A 13135-nucleotide genomic window follows, 5' to 3' on the forward strand; every position below is an offset into this window, starting at 1 on the left:
AAAAAGTCCGTTAACATTAAAAAATGGGCAAGTGTTAGGAATGGGCAAGGCAATCAGTGAGGCCGAAGCCTCAGGAGAAAATAGGAGACCGAGTGTCAAAAATTAGACCATACTAACCCCATTGAGCTACACACGACACATTCTGCAGCTAAACTACTACCGGGCCTCCTGGTACATCTGCTGCAGCTCTTACACAACACATGATTTAACAGCCAGAGAAATGAACAATGTGGACTAGCATCAGTTCACCTACGATGATGAGTCATGAGGCATTTTCAACAGTTTAACAAAGAGAGATATATACACACTATACATATATATCTTTTATATGTATACAAGTATACTGTACATTAGACATTACGGTGTAGAATGTTTTGCTGTTTTATTAGTGGGATGATCGTTTTGGCCATTGCCTAGCACTTGCCGCAAAATTCAAGTTTAAATGGATACGGTAAGTTCACTCCCAAAATCACTCAACACCTTCCAGGTCATTTTCTTTTTTCATTTTCATTTTTTTTTTTAAACCAACAATTTTCCAATGATTTAACTAGTCTAGCAAGATGTGTAACATTCATCCGCTGTAAACTGCTGTCCATGGAAAACAAAATGATGGCAACAGAGCCATGCTACCTTAAAGTCCAAGCTACGAGACCAAATTACGAAAAAAAAACTAACCAAAAACAGGGTAAGCTAACGGATGTGAATGAAAAAGACTGTTTAAAAGGGTTGCCAGACTTCATTTTAATCAAGAGTCACCGAATCATGCACTTATTTGACAGCAGAAGGGAAATGTGCTTCATCTGCTGTTAAAACATTTGCCTTCAGATGTTTCATCGCAGAGCATCTAAATGTGTACCAAGACCTAAATGGATGCTGGATACTCAACTTGTTAAGAAAGAGACATCCAACTAAGAACAACAAACCACGTAGTGTTGCAGATTAAAAAGATGTCTTCAGTAAGAAAATGCTGTGCACGGTTCGTCCCGACAGCACCTTTTGATTTAGCTCAAGTGTATTGAATAAACTTCAGTTAGAAACCACCTTTCATTAAAAGTTGTGCTGTGCTGATCGTAACGCACTAGTAACATAATCTCCCCAGTGAAGGTGGTACATCGGCTCATGTTTGATATCCCTGAGAACAGATGTGATTCAGGAATACAGATTCAGAGTGACACTGGATTTACACTAAAGTCAAGCTAATTAGTTTGACATCAGAACAGACAATGATACGGTCTGCTATTGAATGTAGATGCTGAATTAAAATGAAAAGCTGGCAATGCAATTAAAAAGTACAAACAACACCATATTGTATGTTACGGGTGACTCAAAACTAAAGTGTGTATTAATCTAGGCATAAAAAAATAAATAAAAATAAGTAGTGCCGTAGGCCACTGGGATATTTTTAAAGAGTAGAAATATCAAAAACCTTTGACAGTTTTATCCATATCTATAATGATTAGGCTTTATCATCATCATTGCTTTGTTAGAACTTACTAAAAAAATATTTATGAATTTTTCATTCACGTAATAAAATCCTCTTCATAATTACAGCTCGTGTCCCTCTTAAAAAAGAAAGAAAGTAAAACGGTTTTGCATATCTAGCATTAGCATTTAAGGTAGTATGGCACACCCCTTTTAAAACATTCAAGGGTGGGGATCCAATTAATGCCATGATTACAATTCTGTCGTACAGCAATTTCTTTCTCCTAGATTTCATCAGTGAGAGCTTTGGTTAGTTGAAACCATGTGAGACCAGCAAAACAGTGGAATAAAAAAGGAGAGAAAAAAAAAGAAAAGAAAGAAAAATTACTATGAAAATAACACTCAGCATTTTTTGTCTTTTTGTCTTTAAATGATTATAAAGAGAAAGTTCTATCCTTACTGGTCCTACGATTGCTAATGAATACTTCTACATCTTAACATTAAGTACATAACACCTACAACTACTCACTAAAGAGAGAGTGAGATATAGAGAAAGGGCAAAACGACAAAAGGAGAGTGAGAGGGGGAAATGTGAAAAATACCAACCAAGAAGTGTATAGACCACTACACTGGTATCAAGACAGCACTCTTTTACAAGGTAAAGTCATATTCCTGTTTTTTTTTTCTTTTTCTGTTGTTTTCTTCTTCTTTTTTTTTTTTTTTTACACACTACTGAAATACAATGATCAACATAAGATTACTGAATGAGGTGACAGGGAATGAAGAGAAACAATTGATAAATACAGTACATAATACCTGTATTATTGTCATTGTTATATTTAGTATAATCATTAACATCCACAAAAATATTGATAAAAATCCATCCCTATTTAAATTCAAAACATGTTCGGGATAATTTTCTTTCTTTCTTTCTTTTTTTTTGTATGTTTGTCTTTTTTTTTAAAAACAGCTCAAACAGTTAGCACAAAGTTCTTTTTTTTTTAAATCATATTACTTTTATCTTTTATCATTTTTGATTATTGATAAAGAATTCAGCATTAAGTGTTAGTTTTTTGTTATGAAAAAAAAAAAAAAAAAAACCAACAAAATATTAAATAAACGAAAATCAAACATTTTCAACAAGATTGAATAACAGCATACATCAGTCAATTCATATTTCTAAATGCCATTTGTGTCTCATCAAATCCAGTCCCCACATGTACAACAAATGTGTGTAGCAGCTACTGGTTTCAATCAGTTTCAGTGTTTCTGAGGAAATGAACTATTGCTACCAATAAACTCATCTGTCATCTCTGATATCTTAGAATAAGAGATTATTTAAAAGTTCAGTCTTCGAATCAATGCCAGCCAAGACTCCAGATTCGTAAGTGTTATCCTGTGTGGAAAGAAACAAACGGCTTCCACAGCGGTCCTTCACACGACCCACGTTAGAGACTGTCAGTTCACATGTGCAAATAGAAAATGATAAAATCTCTCTCACAGTGCAATGATTTATTAATTTCAAAACAAAACTTTAATATCTTTTTCAATATCTGTCTCAGGCTAAAATAAATTAATTTGTAATCTCCTTTAAAGTAATTCTCACAGGACTGAGGTAATGGTAGAAAAAATGTGTTTTTCCTAATCGTAGAGCAATTTCGAAACATTTTGAAATATTGCCTTTTTTGATTCGAATCGTTCCGCGTAAAAATCTCGACACACATGGACACTCGTCGGGAAAAAGAAGCTCATACTAGAATGCGAAATGAAATGCTACCATGAAATGTCTCAACATGGTTTGAAATCATAGTTCATGTGTGCTTTGGATTTTGTCGTGATTTGTTTTCTTTTGTTTCAATGCTGATTTCTGTATACCTTGTGAAGTATATTCTCTTTGTAAGCTGTGCACATCTTAACGTACTATCTAATCCATATGCTGGTATAACACCTGCACAGTTGTAAAGCCGACGGTATTTACAAAGCGAGCTAACAGTGTTGGATTGAGTTTCGTCCGTACTGGGGTAAATCACGGCTTTTGTGCTACAGATGGACCTCGGTTACTGCATTGAGCCTCGAAGATATTTTGCGGCTTGCGCACGATACAACCTCTATGACACCATCACAAAAATATGGTTCTCTCTCAGAAACAGTTTGATGCAGTGAACAGAATAATATATACAGTTTCAGAATTGTTTTCTTTTTAAATCTCATTTCACAAAGTATTAAAAGGAAAGCTTTTTTTCTTTTTTTTTTTTTCATCGACAACAAAAATGACATTTATAAAAAAGGACTGTGAAAATATTGTAGTCCTCTTATTGCCCAAAATAGGTAATCATGGTTAACAAGACATCACAAGAAACATAGAACAGAGCTACTAAGATTTTTTTGAGTTACCCACTCATTGCGGTTTAGGCTTGAATTAAAAATGTCACCTTTTCAAGCTGAGTCATTTCAATCCGGTTTCTTCCTTGTATGAAATGAATCTTGAAAATGTGATAGACGAGGGCTGTGAAACAAAACTGCTATTGGAATATTACCACCAAAACAAAACAAAAAATGACATTTTATGTTTACATAGTCGCTCTCATCAGAGAACATTCAAGAACAATGAAGGACATCTAGAAACTCAAACAAACGTTGGTTGATTCAACGTGTACACAATAAAAGATGACTAAAATGCTTCTAAAAGGAAAAATAGTAAAGGAAAAAAATTAAATTAAATCCTAATTCAAGGTCAGGGCTACACTAGGATAAAATATTCAAAAGCCAGGATTTCAGTATAGTACAGCAGATTGTTTAGTCGTTGTTTTTTTTTGTTTGTTTTGTTTTTTTCTTCTTTCTGAGATGATTCAGACGTTTGGGTTTGTTCTTCGCGTGGCGCCATCTCAGCTTTAGATTCCCGTTCAGCGCTGTAGTGCTTGAAGTTTACCTGTACACAGAACCAATTAGAAACTGCGGCCAGTCTTCCCCGGGCCTCCTGTTAAACTCTGCTGAAACAAACAGAGAAGTTGCTCAAAACTCACACATACTGTACTTTCAGCTGTGTGTGTAAAATGTGCTGCATCTGAGCCTTGCTGGTGACATCGTAATCTTAACTCCATGATCCTTGTCACTACCAGCCACAAGTCTGGACACAATTGACTACCAAATGTACTGTATGTTTCTCATTATCTTCCAATTAATTTGTTAACAAATACACTACTGTTCAAAAGTTTGGCGTTAGTAAGATTTTATGCAGGAAATGAATCAACAGTGAAGACATTTATAATTCTAAAAAAATATTTGAAATAAATGCTGATCTTTTAAAACTTTCTATTCATTAAATTAAAAACTGTTTTTAAAATTGATAATAGTAATAAAAACAAATGTTTCTTGAGCCTTATATCAGCATATTTTAATGATTTCTGAAGGATCATGTGACACTGAAGACTGTAATGAGTAATGATGCTGAAAATTCAGCATTGCATCACAGGAACAAATTACATTTTAAAATAAATTAACAAAAAAAAACATTTATTTTAACTTGTAATATATTTTACAATATTACCGTATGAACTCTATTTTGATCAAATGAATGCAGGCTTTGTGTGCATAAGAGACATTATAAAAAAATAAAAAATAAAAAAAAGTTATGTTTAAAAAATCCCACATTTGAAAAGTAGTGTAAATTGTGTATATATCCCTTTTTTTCAAAACTAATATTTTTATAACAAAACGGATTTTACTTTCAAAACCTTATTTATTTAAAATGTAACTGTTTATTTTTTAATGGGTGAGCTGGGCTGGAAAGTGTCAAGCATACAAATTAACTCCTTCAATACTATTTAAAAGTAATCGATGTTGTCTTTGATTTAGTATTATTCTAAAACAAGCAAAATAGTAACAAAGAATTAGCAGATATGTCTAAACTTTCAGCTAGTGCTTTATAAATTCTAACATTTTGTACAATTCACATGATTTTCAAATACCATTGTGCTTCAGTCAAACTGTTTTTCTAATAAAACCAAGGTTTTTAATAGTATATATTGGCTTTGGAAGTGAAGTATATCTAGTTACATAAACCATGTATTGATTCAGAATCACTCCACCATCAGCATCTTTTTATTACAAGCTTTGGTCGTTTAGGCTCAGATACAGAACACATTGGCACTTTTATGTGAAAACATCTTATCTACATGGGGTTCAGACATCGACACGACACATATGTTAGTGTTTCAAGCGTGCAGAAACTCTTCGGATGTCCATTCAACCAGGAAATGACAAGTTAAGAACCTGCTTCTGCAATATCTCTCCGCTGCTGTTGCTTTCTCTGACTGCTAATGTGTGCTTCAATCAAACGTTTGGAGAATCCATACAGATGGAGCGATTCTACCTTCTCATTAAATCAATCATCCGTTTTGCCTTGAGGACAAAATGAGAAGCTCTTTTGGAAGATTATGGGCGACAAACCGCAGTCCGCAGGCCTCTTATCCAGACGACAGGTCACAGGTAAATGCCACGGAGCCACAGAGTCTGGCGTAATCGCACTTGATGCTTCACCATAGGAGAGAAGAAACAGTCTGGGTGCAAATATTAACTAAGTATAAGGGAGGGATTTTGACTGAATAAATGCGCATCCACTTATCCACACACACCGTATTTAAATAAGCGAGTTGTCTCTGATTTAGCCATATCTGGCATCTCAGCATATACTCAAAATCACCTTTAAGTCCTTAAGACCTAGCTATAGAAGCGCAGTGATTACGGAAACAGCGCCTTATCCAAAAAACCCGATGAATTACATCAGATGGCACCTAAGTCAACAGATTCTCAGCAAAGAGGGCTCGCTTCCAGGTGCACACTAATCAAAGCCGCAACACCTGTGCATAATATCCAAATACAGCACTTCATTGAGGATATGAGTCGATGTGCGTTGGGAGCACAGTGCCGCGGCTGTCGCAATCCAGCTATGGCAGTGAAAGAAAGCAACTGCGCAGTTTTGAGTAGATCTGCTCGCAGACATCATGCATGAAAGAAACAGTCGAATGACAGACAGGCAGGCGGAGGATAAAGGAGGAACTAGTGATAAAAAGTAATGGGGCAAACGTGTAGCTGCCAGACTTACGGTGTTTGCGAAGCGGGAAACACTTTCAGGCTTTCAAAGGGCTTCAAAATGTGGAATCAATAATAAAGTAGATGTTCAATGAGAGATAAGACTTCTGAAAACCAGGTTGTTGCATATGAAGTTTAAATTTCCTTGTCTGAGATGTAAAAGCCCTGTAAAAGCCTAAGGTGTTGATGAGAAATTAAAAGCACTACACGGATTCAAGGTAAACTCGTCTGAGATCAAAATGAGAGGGAATCAAAATGAATGGGCAGATGGAACAGGAAGATAGTAGTGAACAGATACATAATTATGAAAAAAAGATATTTCATAAATGGTACAGGGTATCTACCTCAAATGAGATGGCAACCAACCACCTGTTAGGTTTCAATGGTATCCATTTGTAAAAGCTGTTGCAATCAAAGGACCCTAAAAGTGTACAGTTAGTAATGGTGTCAGTATGCATTCTGAGTGAAAAGGCTAATATGTCTATCACTCGTAAGTCATTTCAATCATTGCATGTGTTGCTAGCATGAATGAATGTTATCTATCATCTTTAAAGATCAGTCCACATCCTTCCCTCAGTCTGATGTAGGTGAACAGCAGGGGAGAGCAAGAATAACTGTAACACTCAGTAAATCTAATAGGTCATAACTTAACGCACAATACACTCATTGTGCCCAGATTTTAACACATGAATGACTTGTATCAAACATCAAATTGTATTGAAAAGGATTGTGACCTTTGCTAGACTTTTAAAGATTGCATGACTGAAACATTGTAATATATATACAAGCTAGGATTTTGAAGTTTGCATGACTGAAACATTGTAATATATAAAAAAGCATACTAGGGCTGACATACTAAATTTTTTTTTAATTTAGGTTCATAATTATATTTATATTATAGAATCTTTTAAAATTATTTATTTGTAATTTTTTTGCCTTTTTTTATACTACTACTATTTCTTCTAATCCTTTACTATTAACTTTATTACTAAAAGATATTTGAGGTTAATTTAGGCTAAAAATCTTCTGTGGGAAAAAGTGTTACATTTATTCCTGCTCTCCCCATTTAAATCTTTTTTTTTTTTTTTTTTTTTTTTGCCAAACAAATTAAGTTAAATTGAAAGAAATATGTACATTTCAAAGAACAAGAGAGCATGGAAAGTATGCTTTTCAACAAAGATCAAGTAATTACATATATTGTAATCATCTACATTCATGCCAACAATAACAACATTAATGAATTCATCTGAAATCACAATACATGCAGCAAACATAAGCAAGAGACAAATGCTGTCAGAAATCACATATAAGCCTAAATCTGAGCAGGAGAACTGTGAACTTCACCTGTGTCAGGTTCCTGTCCAAACACTGGGGAGTGTAAACATTAGCCAGATGTATCCACCTGTTTCCTAAAGAGCCTACCGCACTTTAAATTATGGGACGCACTTCTGGTTTGAGGAAGTTTGGCTCAAAAATACTGAAACATATCATTTCAAATCATAAAGTTGCACTACAAATAATCCTTATCCATCAGTTTGACTGAATGAGATGTAAATTTTCCTTCATGTTCTATTTTCAGACGTCAGAAAAATGATGTAACGCTTGGTATTTTAATGTGACCTGGTATAAGAAGAATATCTATGGCAAGAGCTCTTTTAAACCCACTGCATTCTTTTTCTCCTGGTTATTTTCTTTCTTTCCTTGTATTCCGCTGTAACAATATGAAAAAAGACAACACACACTGTGCATTTGTGCTCTGTTCTCATGATTTAATTTACGATACATCCCATGAATAATTCACTGGAATGCACTGAGAATCTCTCATTTCTTTGCCCAAAAATCCTAATGTCTCTTTGCAGGTTTGTTTTCACACGGATGCTCTCAAATGTAATTGTCTCCCCTTTCTGCTTCTAATCCCTATTAGCAGTGTTTACTGGAATGTTTCTAAAGCAGGTAAATACAATATTTGTAATCACTTTGAAATACTATGACTCAATATTAATGGAAATGTTTGATTATGGCAACATATAGACATTACCACAGTGATATTTAACATGTCTGTAATATATCTGCAGAAAGAATCGAGATTTGCGGGTTAAGCGTGGTTTGTATTAAGTCATTTGCTAATTCTTTAACAATTTTAAATTTCCTTTTAATGGTTGAAGGATGAGTAAAATAATGTCAACTTAATGCACCCAGTTTTTTTTATTATTTTGTTCACAGACTGACTGTTTACAGTTTAACAGAAGTTACTCCCATAATTCGTGCAAAGCGTCATGGGGCGTAGGAAAATGGTGGATACATTTATGGAAAGAAATCTTTTGTAAAAAAAAGCTTTTCAATTTGTGAGGACGGTACAGAGGCTAACAGAAACAGCAGTTCATGTCAGACAGCGGAAGAAAAAAGTCTTTCTTCCTCTAGAACACTGTCAATCACTAGTGAGATGTTCTGAGGGTTTGAGGCCAACCTAAATTTGACTCTATTTAGGTTAGAAAAACTCCATCTGAAAGTCAAGCGCAAGGTGACATTGTTATTCTGAAATTCCCGTTTAGATTTAATGAGTGCCCGGTCTGTTTTGCAAACTGTACTTAAGGGCAGAATAGAGAGACAGAGAGAGAGAGAGATAGAAAAAGAGTAATTTGCTTTTCCTCACAAACAAGAGATTGGAGGGGCATTGAAAACAGAATGAATCAGAGGTGTGTGCAGATAGGCAATAAACAGTGTCCTCACATACAAAGGCTCTTATTCATTTTTTCAGCAGATCTGGGCAGTGGTTAAAAAAAATGGCTGGAGCCGGTAATTCCCTCGGCAGCTTGTGATTTAGTGCGGCCTCCCTAATCAACCCCCCTGCGAGTCGGCCCTGTTCCTTTTCTCTTCCGCCCAGCTCCTGCTCCATCTCTCCGCTCCGTTAAAGGTTAAAAACTAATTCAGGGAAGGTGTTATGTTTGAATATATTATTCAAGGGGGGAGACAACGTATTCTTATGACAGGGTTTCTCACAAGAGTTGATTATTGCCTTATTGATTTACATATGCACTTTGTGTGGGGGACCTTTCAAAGGCTGCCTCTGGTATGCCCATCATCTGCTCGAAAAATAAAAAAGCCATTGTGTGCGGGAAACAAAATACCGGGTTGAAAATGAGAGAAGAACTAATTGTGAGATTTCTGTCCTCCGGGCTGGCACTTGAACAAAAGCACACTGACACATCACACTGCTGCTGACAGCCGGTACAAGTTCACAGTTTGTTATCCTGAAGTTGACAGAGAGAGAGGAATGCTGGTGGGAATGCAGAAATGTTAGCAATGCTAAAACCAACGCTATCTAACTTGAGCTATTTGCCAGGGAACCTGCTTTGCACTAATGAGACTGTGATTTCACATTTTTCAGCCTTCAAAAGAGAGACACCTTATTCCTGATAATTAGTATGGGTAAAACATGCACATCTATCACACCTTTGGACCCACTGCAACCTAATGCATCTGAAATGATTTTAGTACTTTTTCACATATATTTGCTTCTTTTTTGATTTCACATACCTGCATATCACACATTCTTTTAGTCCTATTAGTTGTGTTAAAATTATTTATTCCTTCAGAACAAACTCATTTTAACTATTTTAATTAGCTAATTAATTTATTAGCTAGATAATGTTTTGGAGAGAATTCATTAAAAAGATGCACCACTTTTGTGCAAGGTATTTCAGTGTAAAAAAAAAAAGTGTATTTAAAATGATTTTCATCCTTTTTGTACAAGCATGCCTCATTTCTATGCAAATTGCAACAGGATTCTATTTAAATAGAATTTTATTTTGTATGGTGCATGGATCAAGTAAGGTATACAGTAAAAAAAAGTTATAAATAAAAATTATTAGAGTATATTTTACAAGAAAATACTATTCAAAGTGTTTTTTGCGGTTTCTTTGTAATTGTGTTTTTTGTGTTTTATTTGTTTTTGTGTGTAAGATGTTTTAGAGATTATTTTTTTCTGCTGCATTTGGGACTGCAAAATGGTGAACTGTGCCATGCAAATTGTATTCAACCCATTTTGTGGGCGTATTTGCACTATTACACAATTATGTGAACTGAGGGCTAAAACAAATCTGACATCAAGTGCAAATAAGCTATAATACTGATATTAATTTTTTAAGATATTTTGTTGCTAGATATGATTATGATGTTAATTTTTTAGTGTATTAAATATTGTTGTTTAAGTTTTTTTTAGTGGTTTAAATGTTGATGTTTAAACATATTCAACTAGTTTAAATGTCAACACAATTCAGTCTACTAGGAATTTTAACAACCTGCGGAGCCAATTGCTTGCTTTCCAAAGTAACTTTCAATCTGGACTTTTTCCACTCAAACCATAGCAAAGAATATTCACTCTTTAAAAACTACAATAGCAGCTACATGAGTCTAAAAGCGCTAACTCGGGCAAGGTGGTGGATGAATTAGGTGGGACAGAACAGAGAAACAGTGATGGAGGTGAATAGTGTACTTACAGCAATGCTGTGTCCGAAGCCGGAGCCGGGCTGGGGACTAGCAGCACTAATGTAGTTGCCCACGCCGGAGTCCTGGCTGGTGGGGCCGTACAGGTCAGCCACTGGCCCGGGACTGCTGGCTCCAGGAAAGGCTCCAGGCCGGGGTGGGTTGGTGCCTGCCGGAGAAGCGGCCGTGCCAACAGTAATGTGAGCAGGGTTGCTAGTCAGGACTGCTGGTGTGTAGTACGACTAACAAGCTTAGCACAAGCATGCACTATAAGCACAAAACATCATAAGGACGTTGTGTGTGTATGTCTATACTGCCTGAGGTGTTTCAGCAATAGAAGCCTAATGTCTTCTTTATGGTTCATCCAAAAGGAATGAAATGAAAAATAAAGAAGCCTGTCATCAATTCTTGCAGATAAACATACACACACACATTGCATAACACAAACTAGTCAGCTATACTTCAAGCTAGCGACAACTGCAGCAATACATCTCATCATTCATGCAGATGAAAGTACACTTATGTGTGTCGGATGCATCTTGCCAGCACTCACATGGCATGCATGCTACTCAAGTAGGTTTTAGGTGAGCTGGACTGCTGTGTGATGGAGATCTATGAATTTTTTTTTTTTTTTTTTTACACCTCTGAGGGCATTTGTGATGTTTAAAAGTGTGAGTGAGAATGAATTGCTTCCTTGCAGGTTCCTTTTATTATCATAACCTCACCCTCTTTCCGCTCTCGTACACTCCCTTTCCCCCAATCTCATATCAAGTTCTCTAAACCCATCCTCCTTCAAATTTGACTGCCGGTTCTCCAGTCCCTTTCTGAAAATTGCACGGGGGATTTTGCCACAACACCCCCTATCTAATCAACACCTGTCATTGAGGAAGTGATCTCTCCTCCTTCTCTTCATTTTAAAAAAAAAAATATATATATATATGGTGGTGATTATCTGGCAGTTCGCGTCAGGGGGCTATCAGGCCTAGCAGCCGCCTGGAAACCAGGAAATTGCTGAGGGTGTCTTGGGTAAAACGCATTGAAGACTGAATCATGGAGTTTCCTCTCCACTGCGAGCATGACTCCACTTTTGCTTAAGCTACATTCGAGTCTGAAAGCAGAAACTGTTGAAGTTGAAGCCCAGTAGACGAAATTAAACACTCACCAAGCACAAATTGCAAGTAAAACTTGACTTTGGTGAACAAATAGAATGCTGCTGTGGTCAGTTTGCTAAGAAATTCAAAAAAGAAAGTCAAATTGTAAAAACGAAAGTTTAGCCCTCGCTGATTCAAGTGACATGGGCAATTCTAATCAAAGATGTTGCCATGTACACGTTTGATTCAAATAACTTATGTAATCAGAAGTTTATCAAAGTTTTAAAAAAGCTGTCTCTAGACCTAACATTCAAAAACACAAAACAAACTTTTGAGAAATTATATTTTGTCATGTTTTTATGACAGATGCTGTTTCACCAACAGACTCAAACTAATTTCAAAGGACAAGCAGCTATTAGTGGTTTATCCAATTGTCAGAAGTTTGAAAAACATATTTTAATAATTAAAAAAAAAATGCAAAATTGAGTTTCATGGTTAGAAAGGAATATTTAAGTTAGGTAAGATTTCTCAATTACCAAAAAAAAAAAAAAAAAAAACGTTCTAAATAAAAAAAAAAAAAACTAGACATTTTGTAACTAACTGCAACAAGTTTAAGCATTAAGATTACTAACTAGAAATAAATAAAAACTAAAGCTGAAATAATAATATTAATAGTCATATTAAAAAAGGCATACATATTTTAGCACATAAATAATACTAAAATAACACTGATTGTCAAATGTGGGGATCCTGGCTGCAAAGTTTGTTTCCTGAAGTCGGAACCTCTGAACCCAAACACAAATCCACAAAACAAAAATACTTACAAATGTGCAAAAGGAGCAAGGAGGGGCTGGGGGTTTTAGAGGGAAAATTACAATTAGACTAATTATATCAGACCACTTGAGCCATGGCTGCTGTCATTTGCAAATGACCCCTCCATTTCATTGCTGTTGAGAGGCGAATTAAGGAAAATAAAAACAAATGCATGAATTATATTAAATGAATGCTCTCAGAAACTTTGAGGCCCCTTGTTGTGCCATGCTCAA

The 13135-nt window shown here is 35.6% G+C and overlaps 1 protein-coding gene across 9 annotated transcripts in view; it reads right to left on the reverse strand.

The window, feature by feature from the left end:
* Positions 1-3607: 3607 nt before the first annotated feature.
* Positions 3608-13135, reverse strand: part of msi2b (musashi RNA-binding protein 2b) — a 225664-nt gene continuing 216136 nt past the window's right edge. For 6 of the 9 annotated variants that reach the window (XM_042739724.1, XM_042739723.1, XM_042739722.1 and 3 more), the window contains 3 exons: positions 11013-11167; positions 6858-6934; positions 3608-4409 (listed from right to left, as the gene is read on the reverse strand). In XM_042739724.1, the coding sequence (XP_042595658.1) occupies positions 6893-6934; positions 11013-11167 (197 nt within the window). In that variant the 3' untranslated portion in view covers positions 3608-4409; positions 6858-6892. Of the gene's footprint in view, positions 4413-6857; positions 6935-11012; positions 11168-13135 lie in introns of all 9 variants that reach the window. The other 3 variants (XM_042739718.1, XM_042739719.1, XM_042739725.1) reach the window with 3 other exon arrangements.

This window comes from Cyprinus carpio, chromosome B15 (assembly GCF_018340385.1).
Source record: "Cyprinus carpio isolate SPL01 chromosome B15, ASM1834038v1, whole genome shotgun sequence".
Lineage (NCBI taxonomy): Eukaryota > Metazoa > Chordata > Actinopteri > Cypriniformes > Cyprinidae > Cyprinus > Cyprinus carpio.